At 39.4% G+C, this 16,853-nt stretch overlaps 1 protein-coding gene and 1 gene segment (V, D, J or C); both read left to right on the forward strand.

Moving 5' to 3' along the window:
* Positions 1-1,272: 1,272 nt before the first annotated feature.
* On the forward strand, positions 1,273-16,593 carry LOC114547196 (immunoglobulin lambda-1 light chain). The gene is made up of 7 exons (XM_028566428.1): positions 1,273-1,362; positions 1,497-1,797; positions 14,625-14,680; positions 15,463-15,810; positions 15,923-15,949; positions 16,095-16,201; positions 16,295-16,593. Exons 1-7 carry the CDS (start codon positions 1,314-1,316, stop codon positions 16,319-16,321), a joined length of 915 nt encoding a protein of 304 aa, XP_028422229.1. The 5' UTR covers positions 1,273-1,313; the 3' UTR covers positions 16,322-16,593.
* On the forward strand, positions 4,816-5,462 carry LOC114547192 (T cell receptor alpha variable 1-2-like). The segment is given in 2 exon segments: positions 4,816-4,979; positions 5,086-5,462. Coding segments are annotated over 2 exon segments (369 nt in total).
* Positions 16,594-16,853: the final 260 nt, after the last annotated feature.

Here is a 16,853-nt window from a genome sequence, read left to right on the forward strand (position 1 = left end):
GAGAAAACTGCTCATCTTCACATCCTGAACCTGAGCCACCCTGAAGACAGCGGAGAATATTTTGGAGCAGCGAGTATACACAGTAATAAAAACAGTGATGCTCTCGTACAAAAACCTCCAATAATGATCCAGAGGATAACAGCACGCCAACAGGAAACCACTGAAACCACGTGACACAGTATCAAAACTCTGGAGAAAATACTTCATTAGAACTAAATGGATTCATTAGAACTGAAGTGTAAAAAAAAAAAAATGTAGGTAGTAAAAGACAATACAAATTGTGATAATACAGACATTTTCAAAAACGCAATATTAATGCTCAGCTCTCTACTGCGCAGTTAGTCAAAAAGGATACATGAATCATTGGTGATGTCCAGGCCATCTGCAGGATTCTTTTTTACAGTTTTCAGCAATGATTAAAAATGAAAATGTGTGGGATTTAGGAGTGTTTTTCCTGCTTGGGGTGGAGATGTATTAACAGTTTTATTTAAAAAAATAAAATAAATAAAATGTTTTAAATCTTCAGAAAATCTGCTAATAACTCCGCATCTGCAGATTGGGGCCCATGGGATGTCGGAGTTCAATGCATTGCAACTTGAACTTTGGGACAATTTCAGGACAACTTCTTTCAAGACAAATTCTACTTCTGCCACTTTATTTTGTAGAGTGACATCGTTTGACTAAACCTAATGCATTTATTCATCTTCTGAGATGTTAAAGATCCCACAAGGAATAACTGATGAGTGTTACTGGAGCGCACCAATGAACCATATGTCAGAAAGAGGTCGGCGTAGCCGGGTTGGTTCAGTGGTAGAGCAGGCGCACATATACACAGAGGTTTATGCCTCGATGCAGAGGTCCAGGGTTCGAATCCAACCTGTGACAAATTTCCTGCATGTCTTCCTCCCCCTCCTCTCTCACATAGCTGTCCTGTCAAAAAATTTAAGGCAGAAAAGCCCCACCAAAAAAAAAAAAAAAGTAGGAAAAAAAAAAAAAAAAAAGAGCCCAAAATGTAGTTTTCTTGTACCGATATATTACTTATATATTGTTTGACCTATGCACCCATTCAAATAATGACCTCTCACAATACCTGGGCATACAAAGTCTGCTGAAATTCTAATATTTAAGAATGCTGAATCGTTAAAAACCATTCAACCAATAGGTGGAGGCACAGCACTTAGTATGCAGCTGTACACACACACACACACACACACACACACACACACACACACACACACACACACACACACACACACACACACACACACACCTCTTCACCCTGAGCCTTAGATTTCTCACATCAGTGCCTGATAATGTCTTGGTCTATGCAAACCTTTGCTTTTCTCTTCATCGTTTTTTATTGTAAGATCTCAAATGTCATTCTGAATTACATAAAAAGTAGTCACTATTTATATAACATGCTAAACAATCATGCAAAAAAAAATTAACGTTTTTCTGTGCATTAACAGTTTCATCTAAATCTGCTTTCTCCACAGGTCAGGCAAGCGCTGTCACATTTCAACAATCTGATCCCCAGATAGTGAATGAGAGCACTGAGGTCCACATAAAATGCAGCCATGATGATACTAATCTTCCAGTAATGCTCTGGTATCAGCAAAGAGAGGACAGTCTGTCTATGACCCTCATTGGGTATGGATATGAGAGCTCCCCAACCTACGAGGGTCAGTTTGAAGAACAATTCAAGATGACAAGAAACGGTTCATTGAAAGGAGCTCTGATTATACGCAAAGCAACCCTGTCACACTCGGCTGTGTATTTCTGCGCTGCCAGTACACAGTGATGTGGTTTAATGCCACTCCCTCACTAAAAACCCTCATGGTCTCACATGAGGCTCTGAGTCTCTTTAAACAGACTCTCAGTGAAGGAAGTTTCTCCTGCATCAGAAACAAACCTGGACGATGTCTCTAACTGTGATCGGATTTCTTCTCATCTTGCTTCCATGTAATGAAATTAACTGAAAAAACAACTATTTAATTGTGATGTACATTTTCCAGCAACTAGACAATTGTTTTTTCACATTGGCTTCTGTATCAACCACTTTCTAAAATCTGTTTTTCCCCACAGACCAAGCTAAGAGTGTGACGTTTCAGCCGTCTCATCCAAGAGTAGTCAATGAAACGTCCAGGGTAGAAATTGAATGCAGTCATAATGATAATGGCATGTATACAATGCTCTGGTACCAGCAAACTGAGAGAAGTTTGATGAGCTTGATTGGATACAGCTACAGCGGCAGTGACCCCAACTATGAGCAGCAGTTTAAAGATCGGTTTAACATTACACGAAAGGACATCCAAACAGGAGCTCTGATCATTCCCAGAGTCAATCTAGCAGACACTGTACACAGTGATGTGGTTTAATGACACCCCATCACCAAAACCCTGTTCTCTTTTTTTCCTCTGTTTTCATGTTCAAAGATCCTGAGAGGCAGGCTAAATAACTGTTCTTACATTAACAACACTGACTGATTTTGAACAGATTGAGACTATGTGACCGTGAAGAACCACATTATTTTCAAAGAATCATAGCCTACACATGAAAGTCTTTTTTTTTTTTTAAATTGAAAGCACATAATGGAATGGGGTGGTATGGCTGCAATATATAGGCACATTTGTATCCTTAAAATATACTTAATTCAAATACAGTACTGTGCAAAAGTCTTAGGCAGGTGTGAAAAAAATGCTCTAAACTAAGAATGCTTTCAAAAATATTAATGGTTTATTTTTATCATTTTACAAAATGCAAAGTGAGCGACAATTTTTTTTTTTATCTAAGTCACATCAATATTTGGTGTTTACTACCCTTTGCCTTCAAACCAGCATCAATTTTACACTTGCAAAAAGTCAGGGAATGTTGAGGATCGTATACACAGTGGTCAGCCAAGGAAACTTAGTGCAGCAGATGAAAAACTCAATCTTATTTCCTTTTGAAAATCGGAAGAGGTCCAGCAGTGCCATCAGCTCAGATCTGGCAGAAACCAGTGGGACCCAGGTACACCCATCTACTGTCCGGAGAAGTCTGGCCAGAAGTGGTCTTCATGGAAGAGCTGCAGCCAAAAAGCCATACCTCCAACAGAGAAACCAGGCCAAGCGACTCAACTATACACCATAACGTATGAACTGTGGTGCAGAAAAATGGCAGCAGGTGCTCTGGACTGATGAGTCAAATTTGAAATATTTGGTTGTAGCAGAAGGCAGGTTGGGGAGCGCTGCAATAACAGCAAGCCTTTGGCAACAAAGCCAAAAAAAAAAAATAACTCAATAAATATGACAAACATGTTAGCACAAACGGCTAATTATCACCTTGGTGAGGAGACTCTTTGATTCCTGGTAATTTCGAGAAGAGTAAATGCTTCCGAAGCAGCCAAAAGCAGGAGAGGAATACTCCAGTTCTGACTTGAAGTAACGTAACGCACTTTGCAGCCAACCGCATGACAAACAACCTACAAGTGGACTCCATGCACAGCAAAAAATAATTCCTGAAGAAACATCATTGAACTGTTAGCAGTAAGCTTGCTTTAGAAATGCATTTTGGGCAGTCACTCACATTTTACAACATCCAGTAGTTTTTATTTATTTGTCCCAGTAGCAGTCCGTACCGGAGTTAGGGTAATTTACTTACATGAGCACAATATTACCACATAAAAGTAATTACATTCAGCATCAAGGATAAATTCATATTGACTTCTAAATTCAAGGACGTTAAGCAATATTCAATGATAGCCAGCTATGAATATCTTTTAAAAAAACTATAAAAAGATGTATGACATGAAAACAGGTTTTAAAATGCATTTGATAGCACTGCTTATTTTTTTCCCTAGATGAAGTAGTCTTTAGTGGGAATGAAAACCTGCAGATTACTCCTAAGTCTTAAATGTAAAAAGAAAGACAAAATATCAAACAAGGTTGCATGCTCGAGGTAGTAGGCTATTCACAAAAATGTAGACCTATATAAAAATACAATTACAAATTATAGTTAAAAAAAAAAAAAGAAAAAAAAAAAGTCCAATGTGTAGGAATTTCTCCCATCTAGCATTGAGATCATATATCGCAATCAACTCCCGCACCACGCAGTTCAAAGTACGTATTACAGCTACGGTAGCCTTCATGCTTCAAAAAGCTGGTCTCTTGCCCTTTTCAATATCCTTTTCCTGGGCGAAGAAGAAGACTCCCATTCCTGAAATTTGGATTTTGAATACGTGTGGTCCTCCATGTTTCCTTCTTCAAACTAGCCGGGGCCGGCAAGCTACGATACCCATTAGCAGCACCTGTGAGTTTATCATGTGACGGTGCAAATGCGAAAGGCGGAGCAGTATGTCCTGTATGTCCCTTACCGGCTAACGTATTTCAAGATGGAGCACGAATATGGAGCGTCTACCCCAGTTCATGCAAACTGAAATGTAAAATTTCACGAGGTAAATTTCATGAAAAAGGACAAGTTTGTGAACGGGCAACACAGATTTTGATAATGAACAACTAAACACGTTACACACTGACCTTTAAATTCATCAAGCTTTAGTGTTCAGTTTTAGTTTCTCACATTTTTTCTTTTCCAGAATCACTCTATACAACAGCTTTACAGTCAGACATTTCTGATTAATTGAAGGCCTAAAACCACTACACCAAGACAATCCATCACATGTATTATTAGTTTCTGATCAGAAAATACACCATAGTGGCAGAAGATCAGCTGCGAGCAGAGGAAGAAGGTGGGGATAGAGGAGGTGCGATATATGGAGAATGGAAGATAGTCATCTCTCATTTGTAATAAGCTTGTCAGAGCAGAGTGACATGTGAATGCTCCAGCTCGGATACCAGGTTTTAGTATACGCTAATTGTTAATTTGATGCGAGCACAATTGCTTATTTTTCTGAATTATCACTGTTGCACAAATCTTGGTTTTAGTTTCCAGGATGCCTCCAGCTTTATACACATTTGGAGTTTTACTGCTCATGCTTACAAGTAAGTCTGATTCAATGTTGCATGACTTTTCTCTGTAACACCAATTTCTGTGCGTTTATGGTGTAAACATTTGGTATTTTAAGCTAAGAATTGACTTTCGTCACAGGAAAAGTGGAGAGTGTTACCTTTGAACAGTCCTCTCCTCAACTTGTGCAGGAAGGGACTGACGAGCTCAGGATTAACTGCAGTCATGATGACAGCAGCCTCCAAGTTATGCTGTGGTACCAACACCAAACTACACAGAGCAGGCGCTCTATGAGCCTCATCGGGTACACAGTCCTCCAGGGTGATCCAAGCTACGAGGACCAGTTCAAAGACTCCAGATTCCAGATTAAGGGAAGAGGCACATCGAAAGGATCTCTGCTCATTCGCACAGTGAATCTATCCGACTCAGCTGTGTATTTCTGCGCTGCCAGCACACAGTGATGTGGTTTGATGCCACTGCTTCACTAAAAACCTCCTAGGACTTCTAACAGCTGCTGCTCAGGGGTTTAGTTCTTTGACAACTGAATGTACTGCTAATGTAAATTTATTAACTGCAAAAATTAAAAAAGATCTAACCACAATCATGTACCAAAGTGTAATAATGTATATATTGAAAGTTTCATTTAAAAATATGAATGAAAATCAATAGACTTTCATACACATTACATTAACTGACCGTTATAACATTTTTATTTTACCTTCATTTTTTACAGGTAACCTCATTAAGACGCAGGGTTCCAGTCTCAAGAGAGACCCGTTTGGGACCAACAATAAGCACTCAGACGCTCAATGGTGTTTTAAGCCCCCAACATTGTCTTCAAGGCAGCGCTGCGACCGTCGACTTCAAGGCACCTAACCCTAAGCACTGCCTAATCCTAGTGACGTTGGGAGCTTAAAACACCAAACACTGTCACAGATAGACAGATATACCAATAGTATACTGTATATAATGTACATGAAAGTGCCAAGTACAAGAAGAAAACACTAAAAACACTAAAAAAATATTTCAACAAGTTTCCAAAGATGCTTTTTCCAATGCCTTAAAATTTGTTTAAAATTCCCTAGTGGGATCAAGCTGGACAGATTTAGACCATGCTGCTATTCCAGGTTGAGGGGTCAGAAAAAGAAAAAGCCCAAATATGTTGGCAGCAATCCAAGGATGGATTTGGACATCATGAGTTACATATTGTACTGTAACTAGTCTTGCATTGTCAGACCTTCCTCCACAGAGCTGCGGAGGAGGGTCTGGCTAGTCCACACAGCTTTCCGGGATAAGAGAAAAACGTGCTCTGGTTTATTGGCATTTCTTTAAACCAATCACACTCATCTCGGGCGGCGCCAAGAGCTGGACAGAGCAACAGTGCCTCTGCAAAATAGTCTCGGGAAGGAACATGTGTACGTTCAGGTTCAAGCTCGTTTTAGTCGTGCGAGAGAAAACTCACATGACTGTCTGGATTTACCCTGCAGAGATCTGAAGAGCAGTTAAACACAGTCCTCTTTTAAATTTAGTTTAAAATTACAACACAAAGAAAGAGGAAGCTAACAAACATCTGGCTGAAAAGAGTGGAAGTGGAACGTTGTGGAAATGGACTATACGGTTAGTAATAATGTCAAAATCACATTCACTAATGTAACATTTTGTTAGGATATGTAAAAGATTATTTTGTTGTACAGGTAGTCTATATCCTTGACGTTCCACTTCTGGGATTGCTCCGTTGGGATTTCCCTCATTTAGGCCGGATATCCTTGCTTTGGGCTACCTCTGGTGGATTTATAATCCGAATGCTATGTGGAGCAGCCAGACTCTCCTCCAGTGCGCTTTGGAGGAGGGTCTGGCAAAGCGAGACTATAGTACAGGTAATCACTGGTTAAAGGGATAGTTGGGAATTTTTTAAGTGGCGTTGTATGAGGTACTCAACGGTCAGTGTATTAGCTACAGTAGATGGGGGTCGGCACGCCTTTAGTTTGGAAAACTGACTGGAGTACAGATAAGACGTTACCGCTGTGGACGGGGGCAGCAAATAAATGTATTTTAGCCACCTAAAACAATCAATATCACTTTAAGTGTATGTTATATTTGTGCCTTTACCTTGCTCTCAAACAGCCCTTTATGACAGTAAAGGGAAGCGGTTATAACCTTTTACAGTATGTATGCTCTTTTCTAAGCCACCACACTCAAAACAATAATCTTACCTTGCAGAAACAGGAGTTGCTGGTCTACCATAGCCACGATTGGTTATTGTGTGACTTTGGTGAATGCCAACTAACCCTTTGAAAACACCAAAGTTACAAAATAACACTAACTTAACTGATCAAGGCAGCAGTTGACCAGCAACTCCTGTGTTCTGCGGGGTAAAAATACAGTTTTTGTCAAAGGAGTCTGGTGGCTTTGAAGAGAGAAGAGATTGATATAACGTCTTTAGTTCCCCGTCAAAAAGGGCTGTCTGATGGCAAAGTAAAGCAGTGACTATAGCGTAAACTGAAACCGAATGTTTTAGGTTTCTAAAATGTTTAGCTGCTGCCCCCATCCACAGCAGTACGTTGCTTAGCTTCCGTGTCGGTACTCATGTATGCATCTCCAAATTGGAAGCGTGCCAACCGCCATCTACTGTAAGAAATCAAATTAGAGGTAATCACTGTAAATGGTCACCAATGTCACTTTAGCTGCTAGAACTATGCCAGTAGGGGTTGCTGCTAGAAACTGTACAAAACTAAAACCCATTTGCTGGTGGCAGAATACATGAATACGTAATGAGCTTCACACACACCAATAGCATCAACAGCTCCTGACCCAGCCCAAAGGGAAAAAACTCCCCCAGTGTCCACCAGGAGACAGAGGATGTACTGAGAAACCCTTCACACTTATTTCAGAAGTTGTGACTGTGGCAGTAAGGTCTGCCAGCAGCTGTTCAGCCTGAAGACAAGAGTTGCGATTGTAAATATATGTCTGTCTTCAAATTAGTTTTATCGTTTGATCAATGTCAAAATGAAGCTGCTACTGTTTGCCGTTCTCATCTTCACCAGTAAGAACATTTTTACAGGTTAATTTTTCTTCCTTACAGATTTCCTTGAAGTTTTTAAATTTCAAGTTCTCTTCTTTCCTACTTTCTAGATTCCTCCGGTGGTGTAAAACTTCACCAGCCTCCATTTGTAATCAGCCGTGAAGGAGACCCCCATGCTGTCACTTTGCAGTGTGAACAAGACGACGAACAATACTTGTACATGTACTGGTACAGACAAAGCAGCAGCGGTAGGGAAATGCAGCTCAGAGCATATTATTCTCGGTAAAGATGTGTGCAGCATTGAAGCTCCTTTCAACAAATCCAAGTACAGCATGACCCGGGCTACAGTGCTTCATTCCTCTGTGCAGATACACCCTGTTGAGACTGGAGACTCAGCTGTGTATTACTGTGCCTCCAGTAGAGCACAATGGTTCAGAAAGCCTCAGCAGCTTAACAACAACCTCAAGAAGAAACCAGGAAGAGGCGACAGAGAGGAGGCATGAATGAGGGTGGTTAATGTATTGATAGGTCTGCCAGACCTCTCTCTACAGAACTGTGGACTAAGGTCTAGCTACAGCACACATACAAAAGGCTGAAACGGCAGAAAAAAATGCCAATGTCTAAGCGACAAAAGCTTCCTTTTATTATATGACGTTAAGAATACTGCTGTACTTTTATTGCATAATAGCTAACAAAAAAAAAAAAAAAAACACCCTTTGGACCTTTGACCTGGAATAAAAATCTGATGTGGACCTTTGAGTCATGCGTTTATGAACCCCTGCTTTAAACCAATCACAAATCGTCTTGGGCGGTGCCAAGCTCCGGACGCAGAGACAGTGTCTCTGCAAAATAGTCTCAGGAAGGAACTTGTTTTGGTGGAACATTTGCACCCGAAAAGTAAATGCCACATACAATTTAAACGGAAGTTAACGGTTCACACAATACAGTAACGTGAACTATATAAAGCGTGCCTATGTTCCCACAACCTTATGTTCCCACATTTAAGATTTTTTTCATAATTAGGCCCTATCCCACAGTTCCCACATTTCTAAGATTTTAGGGTTAGGTTAACCCCTACCCCTGGCTGTGGGAGCATAGGGCTGTGGGAACATAGGGCTGACCCCATATAAATTAGCTGGATACGTGGTTGAACCTCATTTGCTCTTACCAGTGTATCGCTGTGTGTAAACATATTCTTTGTAAATCTTTACAATCGTTCCCCAAAAGAACCAAGCAGGCCTGCTTTGGTGCACAATCCAAATTTTCTTCAAAATTTGACATTTTCAGCGTGTAGCTTGCTAGCTCGAAGTTTGTCGTTTCCCGAAGCGAACACAGTTTGAGAACGGCGACACACAGGGAGCAGAAGGTGAGGGACATCATGTCAGGCAATTTTCATGGAAATGTACTTCTGCTGATTCAGACCTATGATCCAGACTAATATGCTGAAGTCTGACAACAGACCAACATACATGGGACATGACAATTTGAAAGAAAAAAAAAAAAATTTATTCATTACAAAAAGGTATAAGAATGCTTCACTGCAATTCATTGTGTTCTTGCAACAACACCACAAAGCTGATCTGTTCAGATAAGCGAGCAGGTGTTAACGTGCTGAAGATTACTTGTCACATTCAGTATTATTGTCCTACAGAGTTTGTCTCGTCTGTGTCACTGTGTACTTTAGTCTCCGTTATTTCACTATAATTCTGTGTGCAGTCTGACGAGATGAAAGTATGTTAAATTGAAGAGGTTATCATACACTGACCTCTACAGGGTTCATGTGGGATTACACATGTAAAAAAAAATATATATATATATATATATAATCACCTCAAGCATTTTTTAGAAGTCAGGATATGTCAAAGGGAAGCCAGTCAAATAATTAAAGTGGTATTAAAATGAAGAACTGGGTGGCCGGGTTGGATCAGTGGGTAGAGCAGGCACACATATACTGAGGTTTATGCCTCGACATAGAGGTCCAGGGTTCGAGTCCAACCTGTGACGATTTCCTGCCCGTCTTCCCCCTCTCTCTCCCTTTTCTCACCTAGCTGTCCTGTCCATTATAGGCAGAAAAGCCCCCCCCAAAAAAAAGAATTAGGCTGAATAAGCTACATTTAACATACAAGTGACCTCTGCAGAACAACTCCAATGTAAATTGTTAGATTTCACAATTATTTTTAGGCATGAGTTCACAGTAGCCAACCAATCATCTCAACATTTAGGACAGTAATGCGTTAGGATTTAAAAAAATATATTTGTTTATTTTATAGGAACAGTCGTATATTCAACCCATGATTTACTTTATACATTTACTACACTTCAGGAGGGAATATTGCACTTTTCCACTACAATTATTTTGTAGTTTTAGTTACTTTGCAGATTCACTTTATTAATACAAAATATAATCAATATGATTTATTATAGATTTGAGTTTATAGTTATGGTTAGCTCCACAGTTAGCAGCTGCAGATCCATCAGTGAATTATGATCCTAGAATATATAAGATTCTGAAATGGCCCTGTCTGCATTGGAGTACTTTAGGTACACATAATGTACTGATGCAGGACTTTAATTCGTAACTTGTGTAGGCTAGTTTGTACTATAAATATGTGATGTGGTCATTTATTGTTAAGGAATAAACTGCTTAATGCCTTTTGAATCCAATGTTACGTTGAAGACAAGAAACAGTTTAAGGATCACCTAGAGTATCAGTCACATCTGTCAGTGAATGGTTCTCCTCAGTTCACTGATAACTGGGTGGATAAAGAGGTGTGACCAGCTGAGATGTCACTCCCTCTGAACAGCTACAAACAAAGACCAGTTTCCCTTTTCCTTCCCTCTGTTCTGCTTCTTTTCTTAGCTGTCACAGAAATAGCAGCAGTCAGGTTGGAGTCAGCCAGCCCGAGCTGTACAGCTGCTCTCACACAGAGAGAGATGGAGGCTGAGATATGGAGACGCAGGCTGGGGGAGGGAGAGGGGAGACAACCAAAGAGACTTCAGGTTTTTGTATGATGCTTTTTCATCGTGGGGACAGGGGGCCACGGTGATACAATCCCATAGAGCCGCTGTACAAAAACCTCCTCCCATTAACAGCCATTGTTTAGACTGCTACATGCTACCTGGGACAGCTGGGAGAGCAGAAAAATCAATAATCTGAAGGCAGCACACTTTGGCATTGAAAAGTCCATGTTTATGCAGAAAATCTGCTGGAAAAAAAGTTTTTTAAATGACTTTTAATTCAAATGTGGAGCATTGGGATGCTTCTTCCACTCGCCTTGACAAAAACGAACATAATTGGACATTATGAGGCGAATCCTACATGTTTAAACCTTCTTCATCCCCTGGATTATTACACTGTGTCTCAACATGCTGATTATGGGACGTTTTGAGACTTTTTGGTCGAGGAGATGTTCAGTGTGACACTGGATCTGAAGCTTACTTTGGAAAGGGAACAAAACTCACTGTTTTGGGTAAGTAGCATCTCTCACGGCTTCAGTTCACTGCAACAAACTTACAATAGTAGGCATGTTGGTATGAAAGTGAAGGTAGAAACTCTTAATATGAAAATGTTGAAATATTGAGCTGAAGACAGAACACTGTGACCTACACTGATCCTGCTTTCTTTGGAAAAGGAACCAAACTGACAGTTTTAGGTAATATTTCTGTTTATTTCTTTGTTTTTATAAATGTCACCTTGCTTTAGAGTCTTAGTATAAACAGTACAAACTTTCTAAAGAGAATTCTGGTAGAGAAAGTTTCATGCTCAGTAATTCTGCACTGTGACAATGCAAACGAAGCTTACTTTGGAAAAGGAACCAAACTGACAGTTTTGGGTAAGTCAAGGATGGTTAAACCTGAATATAAGCTGTATAAGGTGTGTGGTTCAATAAGAATCATAATGTACTTGGGTCTTCATAGTTTAACTTGAGCTCAGTGCTTTTTGATATTAAGACTGAGCGCTGTGCCAATTCTGAAGCCTACTTTGGTCAGGGAACCAAACTGACTGTTCTCGGTAAGTAAGACATCCAAAAATCTTCACATTCATTTTCCTGCAGAAGTTCAACATACACAAGCAGGTTGGTTGTTGAGGGGGAAAGTTTGTGTTACATTAATCTTGTAATAACCAGACTGCAGTGCAGCAAATGTTGGTATTGGATTTAAAGAAAAAGTCATATTTGATACAACTAACATTTAAAACACCTGGAAGCAAAGAAGCTCGGTAAAAGCAGCATGTTGGGCTGGTTTGGGCACTGATGGAGTACACTGTGACTCTGGTGCATATGAAGCTTTCTTCGGTGGAGGAACAAAGTTAACTGTTCTAGGTAAGAAATGAAAAAAATAGCAGTTATTGGAGTAATTCATACTTAAACTTACTGCACTCAAGCTCTTTAAAGTATCAATTCTGCTCAAAGTTTTTGTTCTCAAGCTAAAACACTGACAGTTGGAAGCAGTACTACTCTATTTCAGCCAGGGAACTAAACGGACTGGTCTCGGTAAGTTGAAATAAAGTTTATCAGGTTGATAAGTCAGAAGTTTGCGTTGCATACAACTTGCAATAAACCTTAAAGTTGCAAGACTAAAAAGCAAAGATTCAGTAAGTAAGTAAAAGCAGCATGTTGGGCTGGTTTGAGCACTGATGGAGTACACTGTGACTCTGGTTATGAAGCTTACTTTGGTGGAGGAACAAAGTTAACCGTTTTAGGTAAGAAATCAAATGAAAATATAAAATTGTAATTAATTTTAAGAAATGAACAGCACTCTATACTAGTGAGTTATTTTGATTTAGGTGCTGCTCAGTGCTCAGAGCTTTTTGTTCTTAAGTCTCAACACTGTGTCAGTACGAAGCCTATTTCGGCCAGGGAACTAAACTGACTGTTCTGGGTAAGTTAACAAAGTCTAAGAGGGTGATGAGTGAGATGTTTGTGTTGCATACAACTTGTGAAAACAGTCTTTAGGTGTTGGTTTAAAAAGGAAAGTTATATTTATTACGAGACTAAAAAGCAAAGAGTCAAAGTAAAAGCAGCATGTTGGGCTGGTTTGAGCACTGATGGAGTACACTGTGACACTGGTGCTAATGAAGCTTACTTCGGTGGAGGAACAAAGTTAACTGTTTTAGGTAAGAAATCAAATCAATTGAAATGGTAACATTGCTAATTAAGAGGTTTGTATTGTAACTTATTAAAATAGCGAAGTTAGTAAATTCATTACCAAACTAGAAACTAAAGAGCCAAAGTAAGAGCAGCATGTTGGGCTGGTTTGAGCACTGACCAGGTGCACTGTGACCCAGGCTGCAGAGGCTTACTTTGGTGGAGGAACAAAGTTAACCGTTTTAGGTAAGAAATCAAATGAAAATATAAAATTGCACAGCACTCCATTCTAGTGAGTTCCTTTGATTTAGGTGCTGCTCAGTGCTCAGAGCTTTTTGTTCTTAAGTTTCAACGCTGTGTCAGCGCGAAGCCTATTTCAGCCAGGGAACTAAACTGACTGTTCTGGGTAAGGTACCTTGGTAAAAGAGATGCTCCTATTGTATTTATTCATTTAGGTGTTGGTTTTAAAAGGAAAGTTACTGTACATTTAGTACAAAACTAAAAAAGCAAAGATAGAAAGTAGAAGCAGCATGTTTTGAGCACTGATCAGGTGCACTGTGACTCTGGTGGGGCTGCAGAGGCTTACTTTGGTGGAGGAACAAAGTTAACTGTTTTAGGTAAGAAAACATTAAGTTTTGATTTTGTAAAGATGTTTTTAAGAATTTAAAGACTCAAACAACTCATGTTTTACCCATTATTAGATACATTATAGATACAAATCATCATAAAATAACCACAAAAGGCATGAATAGATTTTTAAATTGGGTCAATAAGTCTAGGATATGACTATTTTGTAAGCTATACGTTCAAGTCTTTAAATGTCAGAGAAAGAGAGAGAAAGTTGGAGTAATTTGAAAGTGGCCCAGATGAAGAGAGGCAGTAGGAAGAGTTTTTGTTCCACCTGAAGGTCTCTGTGCTCCTACAACGAGGCTTTCTTTGGAGCTGGAACTAAACTCACCGTTTTAGGTAAGAAAAACTGCAACAAAACAGCTCAGGGCACGATTCTCAGCTTGTTTGTATGCTAAGATTTAGTAGACATTTTATTTGATGGCAGTGAACAGAGAGAGTGTGCTCATTTTAAATGTGTGAAAGAAGTTAAATGCAGAAGACAGTTTGTGCCAGTAAAAACAATCCTAGTCTATGTTCTCCAGTCAAAGTGCTGCAGCTAGAAAACATTTGGCTCTATGCCCAGATTATTACTCTCACAGCCAGTTCTTATCAGAGCTGTCAGACACTGTGAGTTCCAGTCAGAGGCTTACTTTGGAGCTGGAACTAAACTCACCGTTTTAGGTAAGACAATTACTAAACTTAAGTAATGTAACAAGGCTGTGTGATAACATAATATTCCATAGGATATAATGGCAAACTAGTAGAGCGAAGGGTTGTTTTCAAATGTTCTAATCTTAAATAGACCCTAAATTAGAAGTTTAATGGTCTTAGCAACTAATGCAATTTGGTATGACTATGTATTGTTTCTATAATAGTTAAGTTTTCTGAAATAAAGAGCCCAAAGTCAGTGTACAGCTGTCAGTGGTGAGAGGTTGAGCAGTTTTTCTGTAGCCTCGTATCAGTGTGAACAACTACGATCCTGCTTACTTTGGCAGTGGCACCAGACTGACAGTGTTGGGTAAGAAAATTACTAAAATCATGAGCAGAAATGGTTGTCTCGTGCCCTTCTCTTAACTTAAATCTGAGAAGTACTAAGTTAGGTTTTTAGTTAAAAAAAAAAAAATAAATGTCTTTCAGTGTCTTTGCTGGAGCAGCATTGTGTTGCTTTGTGCCTAAACTGCAACAGAAATAACTGAGGAATCTTTTCTATAGCAAAGAACAGCTATTTGGTCTAGAAACCTGACTTAATGCTTTCTTCAAGCTCTTAAAATTGGCAATGAGAGGATAGCAAATATTTGCTCAGGTGCTGGAATGTAGAATTCCTGTCTTGCATAAAACAGTCAATTCAAAAAAAGTCTATCAAATGATATGAATGAGATTATGAGTGGGATCCATGCCATCAAGTAATTGGATTTTATATTTAGTCACAAATGGCGTAAAAAACAAAAAGTTAGACATAATTCAGCCGTTTTAGATCTTTGTCAGTTTTTTACATGCGAGTCAGCGGTGTGCTCCAACACTTATCCTGCTGAATTTGGAGAGGGAACCAAACTAACAGTTCTTGGTAAGATCACAGCATCATAAAGCCAATAATTTCTCTGAAGGAATTTGATTTTAATGTCTCTCAGTGTGAGCTCTGTAACCTGTAATGATCATCTTTTATTTGGAGTTAATGGTTCTCCTGTGTGCATGTCTAAATTCTGGTATTGAGAGGTCACATGAAGATGAGTTAATATTGCACATTGGTTTGCTGTAGATCTATAGGAAGCTTTACATTTTTTGTGTTATTTGTTCTTTCAGAACCAGACCATGAAATCACTCCACCAACAGTGAAAGTGCTTCCACCTTCAGAAAATGAGTGTCAAAAGCAGAAAGACGATTCGAGGAAGAAGACCATTGTTTGTGTGGCCAGTGGATTCTACCCAGACCATGTTACTGTTAAATGGAAGGTCAACGGGGATAAGGTCACCAACGGTGTGGCGACTGATAACGATGCCCTGCGGGTAGACAAGTCTTACAGAATCACCAGCAGGCTGAGTGTCTCTGTAGAAGACTGGTTCACACCCGGCAAAAGTTTCACCTGCATCGTCAAATTCTTCAATGGAAAGGAAACAATCAGTCATGAAGTTACAGTTCTGGGTGTTGAAGGTCTGTTCTTTTTGGTTCTTTTGGAACTCAGAAATGATCTAATCTGAATCATTGAATTTTGGGAAAAATGATCTGTCCTCATCTAATCCATTTCTTATTCTTCTATCATCAGCTAAAGGTGAAGGCGGCATGACAAGAGGTAAACATTATTCTGTGATTCTGTACACCTCAATGCATCAGATCTACCATTTAGTGTTTGGTTCCTTGTTTGATCTCCACAAAGTGCACCGGTTGTTTCCTCTTCATGTCATTTAACTGTATGTAAATGTTTGAACTTTCTGCAGAGTATTATCTGAAGATCTCACAGACGGCCAAACTCTCCTACGCTCTTCTAATCATCAAGAGCAGCCTCTATGGAGCCTTTGTGGCCTTTCTGGTGTGGAAGCTTCAGGTTAGTCCCACACTGTGACTTCTCTCTTGACATTAATATGGGAATGAACGAGTAATAAAAAGAGCTCACGATGCCGTGTCCTGTCTGTTGCAGCGGTCAACTGGAAAACGGAGCAACTGAGAGCTGAGGCCTGAACAAATGAAATCTATGTGGAACAGTGTTGAATCCTGTAAATAAAAATGTAAAAAAAAAAAAAAACATTTGTGCATGTGGATGTGCATTTGTATTGTGCTAAACTAGATTGAGAGCTCTATGCATATTCTTGTAATCTCAAAGCTACTATATATCTGGCATGCAAATACTTTGGAATCATATTTTTAGAAATACTTAATTCTGTGTGCTTGTGCTAATTGGATACATTTTTTTACTCTTAATAAAAGCATTTCAGAGAATCTCAGTCTTGTGCTTTCATTTCTCTATAAAAAGTTTTTTTTCCCCCTGGTGACATCAGTTAAACTTGCACTACATTCATTTTATATCTAAATCTATATCTGGGTCAATCTTCATAGCAGACATTGTTATTATCATGATTGATTTAAATAGGTTAGACATTGCTCTCACATCTCATCTGACACTGAACATCACTTTTTCCACAGACTTTCAGGTATTTTTAGCTGCTCGCCTATCTGCATCTTTTCTGAGAAATCAGTCA

This window comes from Perca flavescens, chromosome 20 (assembly GCF_004354835.1).
Source record: "Perca flavescens isolate YP-PL-M2 chromosome 20, PFLA_1.0, whole genome shotgun sequence".
Classification (NCBI taxonomy): domain Eukaryota; kingdom Metazoa; phylum Chordata; class Actinopteri; order Perciformes; family Percidae; genus Perca; species Perca flavescens.